The 25,084-nt window shown below is 41.6% G+C and overlaps 1 protein-coding gene across 4 annotated transcripts in view; it reads left to right on the top strand.

Moving 5' to 3' along the window:
* Nucleotides 1-25,084, top strand: part of COLQ (collagen like tail subunit of asymmetric acetylcholinesterase) — a 108,735-nt gene that overhangs the window by 35,927 nt on the left and 47,724 nt on the right. For 3 of the 4 annotated variants that reach the window (XR_002095899.1, XM_019508650.1, XM_019508649.1), the window contains exons 2-6: nucleotides 15,044-15,156; nucleotides 17,305-17,409; nucleotides 21,508-21,552; nucleotides 22,282-22,308; nucleotides 23,950-24,021. Coding sequence is in view for 3 of the 4 variants with exons in the window: in XM_019508650.1 (XP_019364195.1) it covers nucleotides 15,044-15,156; nucleotides 17,305-17,409; nucleotides 21,508-21,552; nucleotides 22,282-22,308; nucleotides 23,950-24,021 (362 nt within the window). In the remaining variant the exon portion in view is untranslated. Of the gene's footprint in view, nucleotides 1-15,043; nucleotides 15,157-17,304; nucleotides 17,410-21,135; nucleotides 21,361-21,507; nucleotides 21,553-22,281; nucleotides 22,309-23,949; nucleotides 24,022-25,084 lie in introns of those variants that run through there. The other variant, XM_019508651.1, reaches the window with a different exon arrangement.

Below are 25,084 nucleotides of genomic sequence, written 5' to 3'. Positions count from 1 at the left end.
GCTGCCTGCTGAAGTTCCTTAGAATCCAGGGGGAAGACACAGACGCACCAACATTGGCATCCTCTCGCAAGCAATCGCCATAAGCATTGAGGCAATGATCATCCAACATCAACTTTGCTGGGCCAGCCACATCATCTGGATGTCCAATTCCAGAATCCCAAAGCAAGTTTTATTCTCCCTGCTTAGTAAAAACATATGCTCAAGCAGAGGGCAGAGAAAGCACTTCAAGGATGTCCTCGAGGCCTATTTGAAAAAAATGTAACATTGACATCAACTCATGGGAGACTTATTGCCCAGGACTGCCCCAAATGGAGTCTTCTGCAAGGATCTCCATACTTTGAAACCTTACGGCAACAACAGAAGACAGAAAAAGTGAGAGCAGCAGAAACAGTGTATCATGGACCAAATCAAGAATCCAGAGCCACCCACCCCACACAGAAACATGCGTCTGAGTTAACAGAATCTGTTTATCCTAGATTGGCCTTTTCAGCCATTTTTGGACCCACAGATAAAGTAATCGTGGAAGACAATCAACCTGAACTGAGAGGATTGCTGATGAGGACACAGCTATAAAGCACAGCTCCATTTAGTATTATTCAGTTTAATCAAAATGAAGTAAATAGAACAGTGGTTCTTAACCTTTTTAGGTTAAGTAAAGATGATCAAAAAGCCTGAGGCTAAATCAATTCAGTCTTTGCAGGTTAGTCTAAACTGCAGAGATTAAACTGAGAAACAACCAGACAGACATTCATTTTTGATTCAGGAAATGTAGTTGCATGCCTGCAGTGGCTCAGGTCAGTAGTTGAGGGCACTAGAGCATGGCTCTCTGGCACATAGACAGCATGGTCTGTGTGTTCACTTTCTCTTCCTGCTGCCCCTGAGGTTTCTGGGATTTTCCATCCTTAACCACAGCGGCAGGACTCTGCAGGGCTGCTCATCACTTCTTCCTGCTTCTAAGTGCCTTGGGATTTGTAGTCCACAGTCGCAGCAAGTTTTTAGCAGGGCATCTCTGTACTTGGAGGAAGGGAAGTTTAACCCCCACTCTCTGGCCCCAGACCCCAGCTGGGGTTTGCCTGGGGGAGCAGTCCCTGCCCCCCCCCCCCCCTCTGCCCCCCCAAACCCTTCACTGCTGGAGCAGACAGTACAGTCCACCCTAGGGCTGGAAAGCACACTGGGATTCTGGGAGACTTTGATTTATCTTCAACCAGAAGGATGTGGGACAGAAGTTTCATAAACCATTTGGACCCAAATCAGTTAAGTCTGATAACTTAAACCAGTTTCAGCCATTTTGAAACTGGTTTATGTGGACTGAGCTTCTGTTCTGTTACAGGTTTAAACCAGTTTCTGATCACTTAAACTAGTTTATGTGTAACTGCTGTCCCTAACCTTAGACTCAAGGCATCACTCCAAAAATGCCAGCTCTTAGTTTCACTAAGTTCTTGACTACAGAAAAGTTAGAGCAGTTTTTCTGTTGCAAAGAACTGAGAAAGTCCACAACAGGTTGGGATATTCTTGACATGTGGGTATCTGTTTGAAATCTTGTGAATCATGTGTAGGTGTTTGCACACCTAACAGTTCTAATAAAGCACCCCCACTGCCATTTTTCAGCTTGGGGACACTGATACACGTGATGCTGGAGTCTGCTGGAGCTCTGTCATTACCACACTCCAGCAGACTCAATTAATCAAGTCTGCTCCAACATGCTGTAATTACAGCACTATAATTACAGCGCCCTGAGACAAGATTAAAAGAAATGCCTGCTCATTTGAAATGGGCTTTGCTTAAATTATTTTTTTTATTAATCTTCTTTAACTTCTATTTCCAAGAATAGAAAATCTCTTACTTCCTTTAAATAGGACTGTTATAATGAAGTTTCGTATGAGGTAACCTCCACCTCCCACTAATGTCAATGGAAGCTTTTTTTGCAGTGGGGTTAGTGATGATTTACCAAATGTGCCAGGTCCTTCAAATTCTGGAAATCATAGCAATCTACAAGTAAAAAGCCAAACTCTGCCCTAGTGTATATTCGAAGTATCTTATTGCAGAATTTGTCCCTATATTTGGTTGTATGTGAGTGTGTTGTAACTAAACTGAACACTGGAGACTTCAGTAAGTGTTTTGAAGCTTTCAGGAGTGCTCTAAAATTGACTTGATTTTAAAAAAAATAAGACCGTGTATAATGGTTTCTTCTTATCAACTTTTTAAAACCTAAAATAGAATGTACTAAATAGAATAACATCTGCTGCTCTTCAGATATTTTACAATAACCTCATAAATTAAAAAGGGTTCTAAAATGAGTTCTTTGGGAGTTTGAGACATTGTTTTGATAGACGCTTTGAATAACTGTAAGTTATTGACCCTTGCAGTATGATAAGTTCTTTAAATTCTTAAATTAATACATTTTGGCCTGTTTTTGCTGGAGAAATTGAACAGAATTCTATCTGGAAAAAGCAGACTTATAAAAAAGGGATTAAAAAGAAGAGATCATGAACTGTATTTTTTATTTTGGACTAGGTGTTCAGTGTCTTCATAGCCAAAGCATGATATAATCTGACACCAGTGAGTCAAACATAACCGGATTTTATCCTTAAATAACCACGTGTTTTCCAGGAATTTTTTTTTTTTTTTTGGATTAACTGATGAATCTCAATTTGACAAGGTGAAGGAAACAGCTGCACACCTACTTGTCAAGAAGCTCCTGAAAACACTTTGTGAATCACATTCCTATGAGCAAGCTTTCTGGGCACTGCGGTATGAAGATAAAGCTCCCTCAGAGACTGATCTGATTCCTATTAATGTCGGGGAGAATGGCAGGAAAAAGCAATGTCAATATTATGTTTTGATTAGCTGATTTGAGCACCTAGGCCACTAGGAGTTATAGCCAAATCCGGGAACAACTGAAATAAGTGAGAATTTGACTTGAGAGGTTTCGGGGCTTGGTCAGAGTATTTCACTGGAAAATGCATCTGACATCTCGAAAATGCTAGTCTGAATAAATAGAGGAGTGCAATCATTTTTTTGTTCTGCAGATTTTGCATAGCTGTGACTACTAGGTGAATCCCTGAGATCTGTAGCACAGGGATAAATAAGCAGCGTGCTGTACCCCTTCATGAGGCTCTACCTTTGTTAAAGGGAAAAAGACAGTAGTCAATGAGACTATGCTTAACTTTCAGCATCCACTATGACTTTTGCTGCAGTGTAGCTGTTGTGGGCTTTTATTTCCCCTCTCTGTCTGTAAACACTCTCTATCACTGAATTCCTGTTCTAATTTCCCAACTTTAAGCTCAAAACAGAAGTATCCTTTTTTCAAATTATCAGCAAGTTGCATGCAGTCTTGAATTTGCCAGTCAAGGTGCCTCCTTATTGTCACTTCAGCCATTTCTGCCTACAGGATGTGAAGCCAGGTTGACCATCTGAAACAAATTATTGTACTTGTTGGTTTTCCTGAAGTGGGTTATTGCTGATATATTTGCACTGCATACTATCTTAGCAAGCCCTGATCTGGATATAGGAGTTCCTGGTTTAATTGATTACTTAGTACTTGTGATAGATATGAACAGAACACCCATTCGCCCTTTGGTGGGGGGAACAAATCTTAGACTGGATTATGCCATTTTTAAACCAGTCTACATGTGCTGAACTTTTGTACTGTTACAGGTATAGAGTAGTTTTGTGGGCCAAACTTCAGTTCTGTTGTGGGTATAGACTGGTTTCTAATCACTCATACAGGTAAAAGTGTAATGTGCCTGGCCATAATGCTCAGATAGGATATCAATGGCTAAAACTTTCAATTTGTCTGCCTGGCTAAAGGTCTTAAGGATAATTGTAAAACAGACATCTTTCTGGTTTGAGGCTGTTTGCTATTTTTTAAATCTCTCTTTCTTATATATGTTGGATATTTTTTCTCAAATTTTCATGCCTGCTGAAAAGCTGAATATTTAATGTATGGTATCCATATGCCAGTACTAGAATATTTGTCTAGCACATAGCCATTTTTAAGTGGTGCAGCTTTATGAAACTTGGTGTTTTGGCAGTGCTTCAATATCCATATGCAGACAAGGTTCTTTGGGTAAATCCGATATCTTTTATTAAACCAAGTCAAATAGTTGGAAAAATTCTTCTTAGCAAGCTTTCGTGCACAAACACCCTTCATCAGGCTGAGGAATATCCATATAGCTCTTTTCCACGTTTATTGGATGTTGGGATTATAAATTTTCCCCACATTTGCTTCTGCAGCTTTATTATTTTTATGTTCCATCAGTCACTAAAATAACTTTGATAGCCTCAAGATTAAGAAAAAATGAACTAATTAATGTTTCAGAGCCTACAATTCCTCACTGTGAGCCCTTCCGTTTTGGTTGGGGTTTTTTGGCCTCTAGAACATAAGTAAGAATAGTGGGAGGTACAGAGATGTAATCTCAAGGTTTAATGAGAATATACAGCGTTGGCATGTACTGTTCTTTAACAAATTTCTCCCTTCTTTGTGCCTGTAGACCAGACTATCTAAATAATGCTTTGTGAGTTAATGAATTCGGATTTTCTATTTTCTGAATCTGTGGTCCATGATTGGGTGTATTATATGAGTTTGCTGCCATTATTTAAAGTCTCTAGGAATTTCTGCCAAGGTTATTTCCTCTACCAAGAGTTTAGGGAACTGGAGAGACCCACCATCAGTTTTGGTATTCCTGTATCATAGCTTTCAACATTCCTAATAGTGTACCACAGTCTAGCATTTTTTCTTCCTTAAAGAAAACTTCCTCCAGAGTTTTTTCATGTGCAGTAGCGCAGTGTAGATGCTGCCCCAGCTAGTTGGGGCACAGGATGCTTCAGTGTGGGGCTACCTGGCAGGCAGCTCCCATGCTGAAGCACCCTTGTGCCCCAGCCGGCCGCTCTGCAGCACATGGAGTGTGGTTGGAGCAGCCCTGGGCACATGTTAAAATGGGATGTCCGTGAGTAAAAAACTCCAGAGCAATAAGCTTCAGAATGTATTAATGGGCATTAATTACACATGTAGACGTGCCTACCATGCAGTTACAAAATTGCTGAACTGCTGCTGATGGCATAATGGGGGCACCTCTCAAATTAGGAGATACGTAGTTTCCTAGAGACTAAATAAATATTTTCTATGAGGTAAGACCTGGTTTTTAAGATAAATGTTGTGCTTTTGCCTTTTTTTTAGAAGCAGTGTAATGCTTTATTCCATGTTCTATGCTATATATACTTGAGTTACCTGCAGCTTCTGTTTTAGCTATGACACCTCACTGAATTATGAAACAAGTTGCAATCTTGACTCAACAAAACTTTATTTTGATTAATTTAAGATAGAACTTTAAAATGTCATGTTTGTGTGGGGGGGTGATAAGATAGAAGCAAAATTTGCAAGATGAGGTAATATCATTTATTGGATCATCCTGTAGAGTTGAGAGAGAGAGGAGATAAACTTGAGGCTTTTGAGCACCCATTATCAGGTAAGAGGAAGAAAGATTCACAGTCCAAACTACGTACAAGTTACAATAATTGTTTTAGTTTAACCCAGGGGTGTCCTGGTATCATCCAACCTGCTGTGCTCTTCATAGGTCCAGAAATTTAATTTCAGGGAGTGGTAGCACTGCTCCCCTGTTGCCAAATTTCTGGACCCATAGGGAGCCCTGGGCGCTTTGTTTTGGATAGGCCTCTTTGAAAGCCATGGGTGGGAGGGATTTCTTTCAAGCTATAATGTTACTTGAGCATAAATCGTAACTGATGATCGGTTTTATAGCTTCCAATGTGTGATAGTATGTGACTGCCAGGAGTATGGGGTCAGTGGAGAGGGTGGGGTTTTGGTACTGTAACAGGTTTGTGTAAAGCATGGAGCTATGATCTGCTTCTCTGGTGAAGTGTTCTTGTTGAGTAAAGGGAGTATTGGGATTAGTGAATGAGTATTGTGAGAATACTTTCCAGAAAAGACGCAATTATATCTGATGGCATGGCTATAAGTTACAGTTTTCTTGGAGTGCTTGGGTTGTTTACTGCTTTTGTGGAGGTAAGTGTGACCATCTGTGGGGTTTTCTATGTAGTTGTTTGTTGGGAGTAGTTAGCCATGCTAGACTAGGGTCAAGCAGAAGGCTGGGTAGGTTTCCACCTTATAGATATATAGCATAAACTTTTGTGAGCCCGTGCCATTCTTGATAATGACTGTGGTATGTAGGACATTGCTGGTATTGTCAGAGTATTTCAGACAGAATTTGATGCAAAGGCTGCAGTAGTTGAAGCTGCAGTATAAATCAACGAGGGCATCTAGGTATTCAGTCCAGATAATGAGCATGTCACCACTGTGTCATAGATATAGTATGTTTTGGTGGTACATTTCTCTAAAAAAAAATTTCTTCAAAGTTGCTCATTAAGAGGCTCGCCTATGAAGGAGGCATTTTTGTGCCTATAGCTCTGCCCATGATTAGGAGGAAATGTTGAAGTTACAATTGTTGTGGATGTGGATCAAGTGGGTAAGTTTAGCAATATAGTGGGGTTGGAAATCCAAGTATTTTCAGTGGTCTTGTAAGTATTTCAGGCAGACGGTAATGCTTTCAGGGTGGGGAATATTGGTGCGTAGGCTAGGACAGCATTCTCAGGGAGGTGATTCACACTGAGGATTTTGCTGAGGAAGTCTGAAGTAATTTTTAGACAACTTGGCTTCTACAATCTGCCAGGGCTCAAATGTTACTGTAAAATTCCAGTCCTCGTGAGGTGTGGGACTTTGTTTTGAGGTGTGTTATATGAATAGACACATGTGGTCCTTGATGCAAGATGCATTATACGCCTCAAAAGTCAGCTTCAACTTGGAGTGCAATTAATCTCCAGTTTGTAATTAATTTGTGCCCAAATCAAGCAAATTTGCAATATTTGTCTTCCTAGAAACTTAATTTGGAGATTTTCTATTAACCAGATATTTCACTGTAGAGTTTTCCTCTTGCTGTCTCTGGCTCCTTGCCATCATTCAGTCCCCAGGCACCCACAGTTGCTGCCAGTATCCAGACACACACTCAAAGTCCAATAAACATGTATAAACATTAGTAGTATTTAGTACAATCATTATTCAATACAGGTACAACCCCCTCCAGCCCCATGGCAGAGAGATTTCCTTGAAGCTTGACTATTCAGAAAAACAACTGAAAATATTTTCTACAAATGATTTGGAGAACATAATTTGTAAGGAAAGATTGAAAAAAAACCTATAGTAATTTAGTCTGAAAAAGAGAAGACTGGGAGGGGAAGAGGATTTGATAACAGTCTTCAAAGGTGATTATAGATTTTATCTATGTGGCTGTAGGGGGCAAAACTAGGAGCAATGGCCTCAAACTGCAGCAGAGGAAATCTAGATTGGCAATTAGGCAGAACTTTTTGACTATTAGCTTGCTCCAGTGCTTAACCACCCTATCTAGAGAATTCCCACAAGAACAGAGCAGGTTAGACAGACCCTTGGCTGGGATGGTTTAGTTAGGGATCACCCTGCCCTGAGCAGGGATCTAGACTAGTTGACCTTGTGATGTCCCTTCCAGACCTACTTTCCTATAAATCAGCCCGCTGGTCATAATTGCTTATTTTATTGACATAGCCTTTTTTCCTACATTTAGAGCTTAGTGCACAATGAATACAACTATAGAAGAACTAAATAAGATCCTATGGTGCCTCACCCATTGGTTTGCCATCAAAGTATCTTTAATTCTTAAATGTATGTCTTATTTTAAATATAAGGGTAATATAAGGTCAGTGACTCTGAGTATAGTTCCTAGCCCATTTGTCCAAAGGAGAATATAGATGTTATTTAGCCTTACAAACAAGCATTTATTTGGAAAAGGAGGGGCTCCTAGAATGCGCTATTTAAGGCTCTGGTACATATAAAAGATCTAATTTTCATCCAGTAGTTTAGAGTTCTTAATTGAGCTAAGGGGCTCACATTTATCAGTCTAGTTTCAAAGAGCATGAGCCCCCATTGCAGAATTAGCTAGAGATAAAAGCCTCTTTAAAAAATAATTAGAAACTTTTTTGTTTTTGAGTGGACCCCAAAGTTCTGCTCCATACAATAAAATAGATGCATATATTCATAGACTGTAAGGGGCTGGAAGGGACCTCGCAAGATCATCAGATCTAGCCCCCTTGCACTAGGCAGGAAAGATCACTGGGGTCAGTTAACCCCAACGAGGTGACCATCCAGTCTCCTCTTGAAGATTTCCAGTGTAGGTGATTGCAGGCAAAATGTATTTTACCATAGATCTATAAACCTTTAGGACTGCCGGAACTCTTTTCTGCATGTCTTACTGTAAAAGGATAAAACTCTGCCCAAGGCTTGTTTTGCTCTAGTGTTTACATTTTGATTTTTCCAGCTCAAAGTTTTGCTAAAATAGATTCCAAGGTATTTAATCACTTCTAGTTTCTTTACCAATAAAAGCCTAAACAATTTTCTCCTAATACCTTGGATTTAGTTGGTTGATTTCCAAGCTATTTGAGGTGCAGTACTGTGGGAAAGCATCAAACGACTTTTGGAGACCTATTTGGGATTGTGACATTATTAATATAATCTGCATGTAGTCAGACAGGGATAGGGTCATTCAGTATCCTCAGTGTGTGGAATTGATTCCTGGTTAGCACCTGTTTTAAATCATTCAAGTATAAATTAAAAGTCTCCGAGCAAGAGAACATCCCTTTCATACCCTTGTTTTAGTTGGGAAACTATTGGACACCGCACCGCCAATCCTGTGATGCACCCTAGAAGCTTTATTTGAATCGTAAGTAACAATTAATTGTATGAGAGCTTTATCCATTGACATTATTGCCAGCTTCTTCCATAATTTTAATCTGTCTATGGAGTCAATAGCTTCCTTATAATCTAGGAAGTCTACATACAAATGATTTTTATCTTTTTACATGTAACAGGCAGTTTAAGGGGCACTTGCCTTCCCAGTGTCCTACATTGGGCTCTGCCTAAACACTTGAGGGAGATTGCTCCAACAGGGACCACCTTACTTATAGTTTAGTATTATCCTCAGGAAGGGGATGCAAGATTCAAAAAGCAGTTAGGGAGCCTGGGAAAATTCCAGCTCAGGGATTGTCTGGGCAGCTCCCCTTAAAATTGGAGTGTCTCCCTGCTCCCGGGGTGGAGAGAGAGAGGTGTATGCTGCGTGAAAAGGGCTGGGAGAGCCTGCAGTGTGGTCCTACCCTGCGGTTGCCTGCTGGACCCTTCGTGGGTGGGCCAGAGACCAGTGGAGTGCCTGAAGGGTCAAGGAAGAGAGAGCAGACCCCTAGAACAAGTGTGATGAGTTTGTGAGTGAGCTGAACTAATTCCTATGGGTGAGGACATAACCCTGGGAAGCCTCTAGAGAGCGGGGAGGTGATTTCCCACTGGGGCTGGAGCCTGGGGGGTTGGTGATAAACCCCCTGGGTGAGAGGCTGGGAAAGGACTGTGGCGGGACTGGGACAGCTTGGTGGCAAGAGATGCCAGCTAAGGGAGGTCCCCAGGATGCCTGTGTGGGTTAAGACCTGTGGGGAAGCTTCGGTGTGCCTTATGGGAAAGTGAGCCTAGGGATGCTGCCTGGTCAGCCAGTGGTGGCTTGCTCTCCCTCTGCGTGTTTAACTGCATAAACAGCTCTGTGGGCTTGGAGAGGCCGTGCCCATGCAGAGAAGAGTGCACGGAGGTGCAGGGAGATGAAGTTGTGTTTTGCAGGGGTCTGAGTGGGAACAGCCTTTGCGGACTGCGAGACGCCTGGGCCTGTGTGGGATAGCCCGAGGCAGCTGGAGCCCGCAAGCGTGTAGTGAGAGGAGTGAGGGACTGCCCCGCCCTCCATTTGTTGGGCATAAGTCGGGGTGATTGGCTAGTAGTTGTAAATAATTAACAACAATGAGTATTTAACATAGTGCCAATGGCTATTTGTACATGCCACAAAATTGGCTTTTAAAGTAGTTTACTGCCCTTTTGCACTGCTTTAAGGTGCAGCTGTTTACACACGTCAGTGGCATAATGGACTTTAATGGCGCAGCTGTTTACACATGTTGGTGGTGTAACGCGCATTAAATTATTTTGGGATGCAGCAAAATAAAACATGTCTGAGGTGTTTTAGTTTGCTACCTTACAGCTGCGGAGGGAAGCACCGGGCCCCGTGCAGCTCAGGGGCTGTGCAGGCAGCCCATGCAAGCAGGATCCACTGAAGGAAAAAAAGAAAAGTGGTGAGCCTGACCCTTTTTTATTTCTCCCCGGAGCCTGCCTGCCTACCTGAGCTGCATGGGGGCCCAGTGCTTCCCACCTGCCCGGGCTGGGTGTCTGTGGGTGGGCGCCACTGGGGGACACTGCCACTGCTGTGGAGGGAAGCACATGTCCCCCTTCCCCTCCAAAGCTCAGGGACCACTCGGCCTGCTGGCAACTCACCCTCCCCTCCCTGCTGCCGGAGAGGCAGTTAAGGATAAGGCCTGATACTTGTGTACATGCCATGGGGGTTTACTTCACCCTAAATTGAAGCAGTGTTTTTAAAAACCTACCACTTCAATTTAGGGAGAATTAAACTGAAGTAAACCCCCATGGCATATGGAAATGGCCTAAGTTATTAGCTTTGTATTAATTGATTTGAGTATCTTTTAAGTATAAATAGTTATCAACTGTTACTCTTATATAGACTCATCCTTGTGCAAGATAAATATAAAGTTTCAAACTTTTGATATTATTTACTGTTTGTTTTCATATAGTAATTTCCTCCTATATATAATTAAATTCTGTATATAGTTATTTATGAGTCTGCAAGGTCTTTCCATTGTAAAGGAAGCCTTTCCTCTCAGGGAACCTCTGGCTGCTCCTAGGTGAGCTGAGCAAGGTGTAGAGCTACCTGGCACCCCACGTGCTGAACATTTGGACACAGCTGCGGTTAGCACCACACAACAAGGGTTACTTACATATTTAATTACTAAATAGTATAGCGCTAAGCAATGATTCATGCAAGAACCAGCCTTCTCTGAAACCAGTTTGCTCTTCTCCCAAAATATTATTTTTAGAAATCAGTGTCCAGGGCTAAAAAAGATGTCTCCCAAATATTTTGGTAGGAATATACATTAGACTAATAGGGCAGCATGACACAGGATCTCTCTTATCAACATTTTTAAAAATTGGGTTATATTTTAATTCCAATGCATTGGATGGATATATGCCTTCTAAAACAATGATATTAAAGATTTTAGTCAAAATTGGACACCACCAAGGAATGAATTCCTTGAAAATTTCTCGGGAAAGAAAATCAAAGCTAGGGGCCTTTCCACATTTCAGTAAGGATATATATGATTTTAGTTGAGATTGAGTGGTGAGATGATGATCTGCTTGTAGATTAACAGATAAAATTTCCTTCACTGAAAAGCCACCATTTCCTTCACCATCTACGAGTAATTTGTTAAACTTATTTTTAAAAAATAAGATGCATCTTCAGGAATATATGCATCAGAAATTAAGCTAATTTTTGTCACTTTTGTCTACAATTTGCTAAAAATGTCAATTATTGTTATTTTTCCCTGTGGCTACCTGTTCTTCTCATAGGTTCATTTGATGTAGTTTCTTCTTGCTATTAATTTCATAGTCTATTTTAATCTTCTTGACCTGTTGGAAGCTAGCACACTCATTTTTAGACTTGTATTCCTCCAAAGTATCTGTTAAATCATCTTTACTTTTAGAGCAGTTCTTGTAAAACCATGGGTTGTGCTACTGACTGCCTATTCACAAAAAAGACAAGCTCTTTTTTTGGAAGGTGTTTTCCAACTGCTGGACAACTGCTTCATACTACTTGTTCTTGTACTTTAAGAATATGAGACAAGTAACCTGAGAAAGTATGTTTAACTAGAGCAACACATTCATCTTGTAACTCGTTATTCCATTGAATTTTATTTTAATGGGCTACTTCTAATTTGGGGGCTAGCTGTATTGTTTTTGGGGAAGGCTGCCCATAAGAATCTAATGGAATTTTTAGAGAGAGGGGGAAGCAGTCACCTTCCACAAATGATAAAATTTCAAATTATTTATACTTACACCACAGATGTGGTTCTATTAAAATATAATCTATCACACTTACCCCTTGAGTTGTGAATGTCCCAGGTACATCTTTACCAGTTCATCTGTTAAGCATTCTAAGATTCTCTTCTGCAATGAATTTCAAAATGCATTGCCCTCCTTCATTTAGTTTCTTATCGCATAAGGTTGCTGGGGAGATGCCCCATATTTCATCTATGACATTTTCATTATCATGGGAGTCGGTGCCACCAATTCTAGCATTAAAATCTCCTCCTGTTATTATTTCTAATTCAGGAAATTTATTTCAGATCAGCTCAAGAGCATTATATAACAATTCCCGTTTCAAGATAGCATCAGGTCTTAATGTGAATGGTGGGAAATAAACATTAATAAGAATCAAGGGAGCGCTACCATGAAATGTAATGAGGACTGCTAGTAAATGGTGAGAGTCTATTTCAGTTTCTAATCCCTCAGTCAGACTCAGCCATGCAATGAACTGACTTACCCTTGAGGCTTGTAACTTTGCAGACTATTATCCTCATCCCCAATAATTTCCAAATTCTCTTTTTACTTTAGTAAGTCAATAGCAACAATAGCCTAGCACTCTCACATTTAGACTTCAGGCCAGACTGCTGCACTTGAGTCTCTCTCTAGCAATATCTGTAAAGACTATATTCTTTTAGTTTTAGAGGTTGTTTGTTCCATCCCTGGTGTTGGCTAATGTAATGAGACTCATACTTGCACGGCACAGAAATGGGTCACATCGACACTGAGAAATGTTTTTGATTTCTGAGAGTTCAGGTGTTCGCATTAATATCAGCTGTTTGTTTGGAAGCTTTGATGTATGCACAGAACATAGCAGGAGTAGGTGGAGTAGGAATCTACTGGCTCCAATCATGCTTTGTAGACACGTCCCAGGAAGTTACAATACTCCCTGTTAGGCTCAACATTGTCAGCCTCTCTCTCTCAGACACACATATGAAAGCACTCAGTTCATCTCATGTTGAAGTATGCTGCAGACATTCAGCTACTTGTCACTTTCTACAACAGTGCAGACAATCACTGAATTGTACCAGTGCTGAGGACTCCCTGTATTTTTGCAACTAGTACTGTGGTAGTTTTAATGACAAGGACATGAGCAGGGCAAATTAGCTTGGCTTGAGCTCCACACTAGCAGAGTTATTGCCACCGCAGCACTACCCTGCATTAAACAACATTATTATATGCTTTGAAGGGTCAAGATCTCAGTTCTAGGTCTCATCCAAGAAAGATAATCTCCAACAGTACCCCCACAACTTCTTTCTGTTGTATACTAGAGAAAAGTACTGGCTGAAAGCAGTTATGTGGCAAGCAAATAGCTTTTACTTGCTTGAAATGAATGAAAACAGGAGTAATATTAGTTAGTGAAATCACATGTGCAAGTAACTTCTTGTGTGGTGAATCACTAGATTGTTGTGCTTTTCTTACTTCATATGTACTGTAAAATGCTAATGAAAAAAGAAAAAAGTCCTTAACATGCAAATTATAACCATGGCTGTACTTGAAAGATTTCTAAGAAATCTCTCAGAATGTAATTTGGAATAATGATGTATTTTTTTTTAATTAGGTAATATTTAAATATAGGGGTTCCAATATTTAGGTGCTATTCAGTGGCACATACAGATTTCTAGAGGTGCACTGATGCATCGGTCTGATATCAGCTCAGCACCGGTGTAAAGAAAATTGACTGTATCGGAAATCGGCTTTTTTGCCTGATGTGGCTGATTATTTGGTCAATAAATGCCCCTTGAATGCGCATAGTCACAGCACAGCATATAGACAGCCTGGTAGCTTGGAGAGCTGTGTCCAGCTGGTAAGTCTGTTGTGGTGGAAGGGGAAGGGGGAGGGAAGGGGCATGGGGGGGATGCAGATTGAGACCCCTGGGGTGAGCAAGGGAGTAGGGCTGCCCAGTCGGGGTGGGACATGGAACGCAGCTGTGGCTTGTTTGGGGCTGTGGGGGCATGGCTACCACTGCTGCATGTACCCTGGGAAGGCATGGGGGCACATTCCCCCAGATCTGCACAGGGCAGGGCGGGCTCCTGCTGCAGGCTGGGGTCAGGGCTGCACCAGGCTCTTCCCAGCAGGGGGTTTGGGATGGGCTGGGCTGTGCTCATGGTGGAGAGTGGTGTGACTATTTTGGGGTCGCTGCAGCCCTCCCCCCATACCTCCCTCCCAATGTCACTACTGCCTGCCCTGAGCACAGCCTGGCCCAGGCCCCCCCTGCCAGGAAGAGCCCAACACAGCCCCAGCCCCAACCCACAAAGGCAGCTTGCCTTGCCTAGCCTTGCCGTGCACAGATCTGGGAACATGCCCCCTCCCATACTCTCCTGTACGGAGCAAGAAGGGAGATGGCTAGATACACCAAATGAGGTCATGGAAATCTCTGTTTCTTCTTCTCAGGCTCAGAATGGTACTTCAGTTGCCTTTCCTCCAGGAAGGTGGAGAGCTGATGTTTCTCTTTTCCTTTCTTGTGGAGAACGTGGGCTTCTCGTTCCCTCCTCTACACCAGAAAAGGACCCCATAGGCAGCAGAGGAAGAGCATTCCTCTTCAGTGGGTGTCAGAGGTCCTCCTGATCAGTTCCTGGTGAACTAAGTTTCATCAGTTCCAGGATTGAGTATTTATCTACCAAATATCATTTGACTTGTGGTAATATTTTATCGCTGTGTATATTTGGTATTCTCTAATTGCTGCCTTGAACTTTTCTGCAGTAATTCCATTTAATTGCCACGTTAAGGGTTTAGGCCTAGTTTCAGTAAAGAGCTGATAATTATGGAAAACTTTTTCAGTAGTTTCATTTAACTAGTAGGACTTAAATGCGCAAATTCTGCATATGCTCGAATGTCAGGCTAAAACAAGACCTTAAGATAGAGGCAGGATCTTATAGGAGGCTTGTGTAAATAAGATGAATTTTATTCTTTAAGAGCCTCAGGCATGGTTTTATCTAGCTGTACTTCAACTGTAGTTAATGAATGAGCATTTCTTTTGAACAGACCTTCCTTGCTTGGAGCAGAAGAAACGAATGAATAAGAGAGCATGCTGTCTCCTTGCTCCTCCCCCACCACCATTATTTCCACCACCATATTTCAAGCACAGCTGGAATCCTGTAAGTAGTACTTGGGTGAATTTTTCTTGACTCCACTATTTTTAAAAAATACTAGTATATCTTTACTTAGCAGTGCCTGGTTGTTTATAATACAGCGGTCCCATCTTGCTACATAACAAGCCTGCAGCAAGTGTAACAGGTTTGTGTAGATATTAATTCAAGCTCATGTTATTTGGGTGTGAGTCCTCAGATTTAAGTGTGGGATGTGATGAGAGATTGATGAAGGTCTCTTACTGTGACTCCACAGACATGAGTTTGAGTCCTGCTCTGCACTTGTGCAGCTGCACTTCAGTCAACACAGCTGTCAGTAGGTAACTGGCTGTTTGGGCTGAGTATTCAAAGGCAGCTGAATGTGTTGCTAGCCACATCACTGACCACTGCCTACAGAAATTCTCATGCTGTACCAGCTGGATGCAGCTCTAGCACAGCACCCTAGCTTGACCCACACAATGCATGGCCCAACTCTGAACTTTTTTTGACTATGGATTTAAGTAACAGAGACAAATTTGTCCTCGTATTGTCAATAACTTGATTAACTCATAGTGTTCTCCCTATTTCATTTCCATTAGCTTTAATTCTGAATTCCAGTCCCATCTCCTTTATTCCTATATTCAAAAACTGTGGCTCTTCAGAGGATGTACTTAATATGGAATTCCTCATTTTCAGTTGTCTGTCTTTGTGCATAGTTAATCCATCCCATGTATATATATGCATGCATGTGTGTATATAATATATATAATTATGTGAGTGTATGTACATGCACATAGACTATATACACATATCCATATTGATATCAAGCAGGTAATGATTTGATTATAGAATCTATTTTTTATATATAGTATACAAGTGTGTGTATATATGAATACAAATACACACACACAAATATAAAGAATCTGTAAAGAATCAAATCATTATGCTTATCTATATGTGTATGCAGTATATACACCTATAGATGGCATATGTGTGCGTAAGTACCTATATATTTATATTTACCACAAACATCCCTTGGTTCCAATACATTCTCTACCCAAGAGAGCATTTTGCTGTTGGTCTCTCTTTAATTTCTCTTTGTAATGTTACACAACTAATTAATTTTTCTTTGGTGTCCTAGGAAGATTATTTTATTTTATGTTATGTTATGAAATTATGTTATTAGTGCCAATTATTATTTCTTAGTCAGCTGTAGTACTTCAGAAGTTACTAGTCAAACTCAACTGTAGTTGAGGATGCCTGAAGAGTGCCTTTATTCTTTCTATTAAATAATTCTATAAAGCAAGCTAATTGCTATATTGATATAAGACTCATTAAATGATATGAGCCTCATTGGCACCAAATTCTACAATGTGGGATTTTCCATAGGAATACAGCATATTTTCTGTACTAAATACTTAGATGAGTAATGGATATTCAGTTTTTGAAGCAAAGGCTAGTTTTGTTAATCCCATTATTCTGGATCTTTCTTCTTCTTTTCAGTATCAATATTCTTATGCCACCAGGCAGTTTACCAATGCAAGTAGTGGGAACCCAGCTCTAATACTGAACTTAAGATTTTGTGACTGATTCTCTAGGTTTCCTTATTCATGTGTTAATGTAGCAGATTCTGTGCTGGGCACTACCATGATTACAACCTCTGCTCATCTAGGACCTGACCCAACATTCCCTTCAGTTACTGACAGACATTTCACTGACTTGAAAAGGAGTTGGATCTGGCCTGTAATGAATGACTCTCCACTTGTTAAGTATCATTAGACTGAACTTCCCTCAGTCTCTAACACTATCTAATATAGTTTGTATTATCAGAGCAAAGAAGCTATTTCTGTAGAGGTGCTGCTATCCATAAATTTGCCTTCAGGGAACAAAATCAAGTTTAAGAATAGATTTGGATCCTACACTGTCTTAGAAGGACAATGTAGTGGTGCTGAAATACAGATATGAGAGCTCTAGTACAAGGGAAGATAATATGAGGGATAATGAAAAGGGTTGGGGTGATAATTAGTAAGTATTGGTTAAGAAGACTGATAAACCACAAGCCTCCTTGTAACTGAGTCATATAAATTCTCTACAGGCCCATAGAGTTGCTGATCGTTTGTGTCTCCCTGCGTGATGTGTACTAATGCATGTATGGATATATATATATTTTTTATTTAGAAACAGCTGGACCTTGATTTGAAAAACTTTGTTCAAGAACTTCAGATAACACAAGCTTCATGTGTACCAGAATCCGATTGCCCCTTAGGGCCTCCTGGCCCCCAGGTGAGTACTGCATCTAGGAGCAATGTGTAGGGGGTGCACGTGGGTGCATGTGCACCCCCTAAGTGTGGCAGTGCACCCCCTACAAAAAGGCACCAACGACACTGTTGGTGGCGCCTGCAAGCAATCACCACTGGCCCTGCTGCTGACACCACCGGTGGCGTCTGCAGGAGCTCCCACTTGCCAACACCGTGCTACTGCTGCCGTGCCCCCCCAGCCACCAAAGGCACTCGTCGTTCATGGCTGCATCTTTGACGAAACCATATCACACCCTTTTGTGTTCTTTATAAAATGATCGGCCCTTTTGGAAATGGCCTTCACCTTCTAACAATATCTAAAACTTCAGTTTAAATTTCTTATTTTGTATAAATAATATTTGTTGTCTTCCCTGCCTATGCCTTATATCAGGAGTAGGCAATGTTTTTTGGCTGGAGTGCCAAAAAAACCACATCAACCTTGGAAGGTGCTGGAGTGCTGGCATGCCAGAAAAACAAAATGAGGGCAGGGGGTGGGAGGGTACATGCCAGGACATAGTGAATATTAACATATTTAATAATCATAAATGTTGCCTTTGTTGTTGTGTATTCCTTTTTGGTTGAACATGTTGCAATGAGAGAGAGAAAGAGAAAGAAAAAGAAAAAGGAGAGCAGAGAGAGAACCAGACACACGCACACAGAGAACCAGACCACACTCAGAACAGACACATGCGCACAAACATCCAGAACCAGACGTGTGTGCACACAGACACACAGAACAAGACAGAGACAGACAAACGTACAGAACCAGATGTGCAGGCGCACGGAGCCGGGCTCCTGGGCCACTTGACAGAGTCCAACTCAGCAATGCCCTGGTCCCGCCAGAGCCCCTGTGCTTCCCTGGGGAGCCAGCCTCCGGGCTGCACTGCAGCTGGCCAAGGTCCCGGCCCGGAGCCTGCCCATCAGCTCAACCACCCACCCACCCCACACAGCTAAGCCCACAAAAGGTGCGGTGCTCCTGGCAAGGGGCAGCACCAGCCTCATCCTGGTGGGGGGCTGGGTCAGGGCTGGGTCAGAACAGGTGGGAGTCAGGTAGACTCAGCTGGAAGCCCTGCTGCAAGCAGCCCAGGCTCCGTGGTTGGCAGCAGCTACCAGAGCCTGGGCCACAAACAGCTGCTTTGGGCTCTGGCATCAGCTCCATACTGGCAGGTTCATGTGCTCCTTGGAGCGGATGGTGGGGATAGGGCTTGAGGCAGCATAGCCCTCCCGCTGTTGGCTCTGAGGCACACATGCAGTTGCCACCAGCATGGAGCTGATGCCGGGGCTGTGGAGCCCAGCGCAGCTGTTTGCAGCCTGCCCACTGCCTGCTGCAGATGCCCCAGGCTGGCTACAAACTGCTGTGCCGGGCTCCGGAGCCCCGTCATCAGCAGTGTGCCAGCAGCGGGGAAGAGGCCGGGGTTGCACTGTCTCAGGCCCCTCCTGCACTGTCTGCTCCGAGGTGTGTGCGCACCCACCAGTCTGGAGCTGATGCCAGAGCCCAGAGCAGATGTTTGCAGCCTCCTGGCTGCAACTGGCCCAGGCTCTGGGTAGCTGCTGCGAACCACAAAGCCCGGGCTGCTTGCAGCTGCCTGCTAGGAGCAGCCTGGGCTTCATGACTGGCAGCAGCTGCCTAGAGCCCAGGCTGGCAGTGGTGTGCCAAGCAAAGTGGCTTCCTGTGCCATGCTCGGCACAAGTGCTGGGGGTTGCTGACCCCTGCCTTATATCCTCCAAGTAAAATATCATGTTAACACTCCATTTTCATCTGCTTTAAACCAGTGTAAAACCTTGAATCATGTAACACCAATTTAAATCCCAATATTTCAATTCTACAATTTATTTTGATTAGGTTTTTTTTATATTGATATCTGCTGTTTTCTACCGGAACATCAAGAGCTCTAGGAATTAATACGATAATAGATCTATTTCTCTGTCTATAAAGCTGTTTGCCAACCAGAAAGAGTAGGAACTAGGCAAAAATGTTCAGCTGGAAGTTCCACTACATAATCTATCCATCTGTCTACCCAATGTCTCTCTAGAGCAGAGGTGTCAAAGATGTGGCCTGTGCCCCATCATCCAGCCCCCAATGCTGCCCCAAGTCTGAGCTGACCCACACATTGCTCAGTCCACTGCAGGTCCAGGTGGGTTTTGTCACCCCTGCTCTAGAGAACTGCTCTGAGTGCTTTGGGAAGGTGGTAGAGTGGGAAGCAGTGGGCACGACATGATAGACAGGTAGTGTCTTAGGAGACTTACTAGGGATCACTGAAAATTACAAATTTGAAAAGTTCCCAAACAGAATTTTTAAAGCAAAGAGAGCACATTGAAATATGAGCTTTGTTCAAGAGTGTGACAATTACCACTTCATAATATACTAGTAAATATTCTGTAATACATATTGTAAAAGTAATCAAGTCTTACATTATGAGGCCATAATATGGCATCCTTCTGTCATATCTTTGCTGAAAGCTGTGGCGAGGCAGACAGATTTTGTGAATGGGGTGTAGAGATCAGTGATGTAGAGAAGATCCTGGTGCTCCTGCACTGCATTCAGCAGTGTTTTATGTCTGCTGTTATATATGACACAGAGGATTTATAAAGTGGTAATACGTATGAAACACAGCAATGTCTGTCTAACAACAGTCTGTAAAGAATCAAATTGTTATCCTCTTGATATCAATTCTTTATTTAACTAAAAGAGCAATAATGAGGAATGAGATGATCTCCAAAGTCCAGTGACAAAAGAGTATTAATGCAGCAATGTTTTCTGATTATTTTCTTTTTTCCAAGGACACGTGAAAACTATTTAACCAGCAGGTCTTATCAAGATCATATGCAGGAGAAACTGAGTAGCAAGTCCCCTGGCTTTTTTAATTATAAACCACAGGAATGTATTTTAGAAGGGGCTTATGGCTCCAAAGCTTAGAGTGGAAATTCTCTGGGCAGTATCATTTCAGCTGCTGGCACATGACAAGGAAATACTAGTAAAAAAACCCGCTAAGGTGGTAGCTCCAAAGCTTTTTTTTAATTTGCAACTTGCATGACCTTGACATGAGTCAAACAAAATGGCTTTCTGCAGGGGTGGAGCTGAGTTTTACTTTTTCATTTTACCTCAGATCTACACATGGGTGGCTAATTTACAATCTGAGTTACAGCACTGCAAATCTAAAATTACTCCATTGTTTCTATGTAATAATAACATAATTGCATTCAATGGTGTAACTTACAGTGGTTTGCAAATCAAGATAGAATCCAATTAATTCAGCATTGTTTAGTTTACATTGCATTTTGGATTGTACAGATTTTATCTGAGACACATGGGCACTGAAGTTAGTAATTTATGCTCTGGGGTTAGTCTTTCTTACTATACAGGCATATGAGATCCTTTATCCTTATTTTTGCATACCTGCCATCTGCTATATGCTAAAGTCCAAACTTTGTTTTTCAGAATTTTTCTGACTCGGGGTTCAAAATCCAACCTGGTTTAGTAGTTTTCAGAAAGGAAAATAATTCCCTCATCCTGTGCTGTTGCTCTGTGAACAGGGGTGCTCAATCCCTAGCCCATATCCAAATCTGGCCTACAGCACTCCCCATGGGTCAGGAAATTTGGTGGTGGGGAAGCAGTGGCAATTAATATTGCCACTCCTCCCCTGCTGCCAAATTCTCAAGGCCTGCAGAGCTTGATTGGGTTAAGGCCATGCTCCCCTCCCCTATGCAGCTGGATCAGGGTTAGACCATGCCCCTTCCTCTCTGCCATACTGGACTGGGTCTGAGCAATGCCCCCCCTCCCCACAGGGCCGTGTTGGGGCTGGGCAACAGCCTCCCCCCCTTCATAGTTGGATCAGGGCCAAGCTGCTGCCTGACACCCTGGCTGGATCAGGCCCTCCAGCTAGATCTGCCCCCTGGACAGACTGAACATTGCCCATCTGGCCCACAGGGCAAAAAGGTTGTGCACTGCTCTGTTAATATATGAGTAAATATATATTGACAACTGTATATATTGACAAATGGGCAGAGCAAAAGGGAAGGAAAACAGCTAATTGTGATATTTATATTCTAAATATAATTTTACATCTTTCAATGTTCTGCCTAGGGCCCTCAAGGTATTCCTGGTATAATGGGACCAAAAGGAGAAAAAGTAAGTAGATGTTTCAGCATTAGCGCGTGTGTGGTGTGGAAAGGATGAGTGCTCTGGATCTTGTTTTGATGTGAGGGATGCTTTTTGGGTAGGCAGGAGTTTACTTTAGCCATAGCTGGAAGCACTAGATCAGTTCCCAGGCTGTGATTTAAAGCTTCATCTCTAACTATTCTGTCTCATTGTGGATATGCTACACAGCTTTTCATGATACTATTTTCCATATTTACAAAATATTTTAGGAAAAGCTGGTTGGTGGATGGGATTATCCAAAGCCCTTAAGCAGCTGAGGAGCACAGGTCCCGCTTAGATTCAATGAACCTCTATTGTGTAGCAACTTGGGAAAATCATAGCACATGGGAGGGAATAGGAAACACAGCCACCATATGCAACATACTAATATGTATGTCAATTTGGGTAGAACATTCTGTTTGTATATTAAACTTTGTGGCTTAGCAAAATGCCTAAGTGCCTGCTTAAATCCGTACACATTCAACAAGACATTGACATACATACCTAAAGGTAAACGTGTTTAGATGCTCTACTGCATAAGAAAAGACTGTTCAACTGGGGCCCATGCCCTCAGTGAGGAGGCCATTTTTCTGTTATGTGCATCCTGCCCAGTTTAGCTTGTAAAACAAAGTCATGGACACACAGATGCATCCAACAAAAAATGTATCTGCTATGTTTCATGTGGCATCTGCACTCCTAATACGTTTCTTTCATTGACAGGGGGAGATTGGCAGACCAGGAAGAAAGGTATGAACTACAGTGCTTTCTTAGGCACCGATACTATAATTGCTATGCAGCAGCTGTTAGGAATAAACCCAACAAATAGCTAAATAACATCTATTTAAATAAAGCTGGAGGTTAACCCATGCCCCTGTCTATGCCTACACTGGTGGCAGACCTGTGCAGTATGGAAACTTGGGTCATACCCTGCCATCATTCCATGCACTGAAATCCTGTTGGAGTCCTTTCATATACTACATAAAAATGGATGGTAAGATATACGTCTCTGTAATGTGTTAAAAAAGAGTGGAGGGTAACCTCAACTAGATCTTTATATCCAATGAGAGTAGTTTTTAGGACCTAAGCATAAAAAAACCCTTCCATATCAAAACTAAAATCCTAACTGATCCACAGTAGAATATAAGTCTAAGTTGGCCACTCTGTAAGACCTGTGCTCAATTAAATGAATGTAACAGTGAAAAAGAAATAATCATTAAGAACTACAGTTGAGGGGTTCTGGCACCACACAATATGCTGACTACACTCTCATAGTTGGTGACATGTGAGCCATGATGTATTGCCAAAAGAATGTGCCCCTGTGTGTCTTGTTACAAAATATTTCATCTCTATGGCTAAGTGCTTTCATTTAATGTAATTAGTTTTCAAAAGAAGCCAAAAGATCCTCTGCAGGATGAAATCAGAGCTATGCAGAGGATAAGTCAGTCACCAGAAAAAGAGATAACATTTTAACACTAAGCACAAATCAGCAATTCAAATTCATTCAAAACCATGTGAACGTATGAGCTAATTATGATTATTATTTATTTAGATTGCAAATGACAAACAGAGGAGAGATAAATTACCTATGTAGATCTGAGTGTCCAGAACAGTACTACTTCAGAGATAGTCATTTGTCGTCGTACATGAAAATGGGGCTGAGCATCTTAGACACTGGAATGCTTACTCTTCTGATTTAAAAAAAACAGGTACCAAAGACAAATGGGTCCAAATCCACAGTACAACTTCTATTGATTTCTATGCAAGTTGACTCGTTTATTTTGAGGGTAACTTTTCACCCCTGTTGTCTTTACCAGTTGTCTAAAGCCAACTCCTCCTAAATCAGTGGAGTTATCTTAATTTATACCAGCTGAGGAGATGGTTCTACAGCTCTTAGGAAGGAGGAGAATATTACTTATAGTATTTATTAGACTAATATTTGAAAAAGAAGTTAAAGGAATCTATAGGGATGCATGTTACTGAATATAATGTCTGATTCTATTTTCACAGTATATTGAGTGCATACAATATTGATGTAACTACAAGGAGTTACTTCCAACTTACACTGAACTGAAAGAAGAATTTGATCCTGCTTTTAAGCATAAACATTTTACATTGCATATAGACTTCTTCTATTGCTGATCTGCCTATCTGAATCAGCATATATCCCTGTGTTTCTGAGAGTCCAAGATTTCCCCCTATGAGACTCAAAAGAAAGCATATTGCCTTTTGGATTAAAAAAAGCCAAAATAATGAATCACCTTCTTTCTGGAAGATAATGTAACTGGTCTCAGAAAACTCTTTTCCATGCATCTTCAATGTGATGGAGCTTTTTGTAGTGGAACAATGTTAAATCCATCATAATACAATACTCGATCATTTCCTTTTAAGGGTAGACCAGGTCCTCCAGGTGTCCCTGGAATGCCAGGACCAATTGGATGGCCTGGGCCAATAGGACCTAAGGTAAGATTTAAACACTTTTACCACGTTGAGTTTGTATAGTGAACGGGGCAAAATCTTCAAGGTCTTCAGGAATTATAACAGGTTAAATTGCTAAATCAAATTAAAAGGAGACTTACCATTGACCATATCTACTTGAGTACAAGATGAGGGTTTTTTTCCCTGTTGTCTTATATTTGCATACTGGGAAACCTCATAAAATATATTGCCTATCATTAAACTGCTGCCAAAAGCACCATGTGCTTGGTAATGGAAACCAATTATGAAGATGATTAAATGAAGCCAACACTGATCATGACTATAAAACATAAGGCCCATGTTGTACAAACATGCTGGTCTGTATAAGATTTATGGTAGTGTTCACTGAGTGCAGTCCCCCTCAGCGATGACTCTTTTTTTAAGTCATAGTGAACCACTATGTCGTATACATTTTGACTTCCTCTTCATTCCCCAGTTGGGCTGAATCTTTCTTTCCCATTTCCAATTATTCCTGTTTCTTCACTAGCCATAAATATCTGGCAAACATTAACAACCAGGGCCTCAAACATTTAACTCAGAATCCCTTTGTCGCCCCCTCTCTCAGCCCGTCACATATTACTAGTGTGTCCGCATACTCCAGGAGGTAGAGCCAGAGCAGGTTGCATATCATCTGCATATAATTTTCTGGAGGATCCCAGGACCTGAGAGAAGATTTATGGTAGTGTTCCAGTCATACATGAGGGCTAATTAGCAGATGGATCTATTATGAGGGATATCTGGAGTACACACACATATTGAGCAGTGCTCAGCTATGGAGTCACCCTGGCTTGAAATGTTGTTGGCTGCTCTGGCCCAGACCAATGAATCATATGATAAATCATGAGCCTTTTGGTTTTGGACTATCATCACACACAGTTTGTAATATATATACATAAGTACAAAAGTGCCGCTTAAAAGTGTTTATGGAATACCTCTGCTAAGACTTGTAGCAGGTTCAAAAAAGGTAAAATGCAGCAATTCAGGATGAAGTAAGTTTATAGGTACTATATGCAAATTACTACCGGTATGTTTGTTTCAAGGTCCATGT

The sequence above is a fragment of the Gavialis gangeticus genome, unplaced genomic scaffold, assembly GCF_001723915.1.
Source record: "Gavialis gangeticus isolate Ggan-Ray unplaced genomic scaffold, GavGan_comp1, whole genome shotgun sequence".
NCBI classification, from domain to species: Eukaryota; Metazoa; Chordata; order Crocodylia; family Gavialidae; genus Gavialis; species Gavialis gangeticus.
Note: the sequence above shows the minus strand (reverse complement) of the source record. Positions and strands in the feature narration are given on the sequence as shown.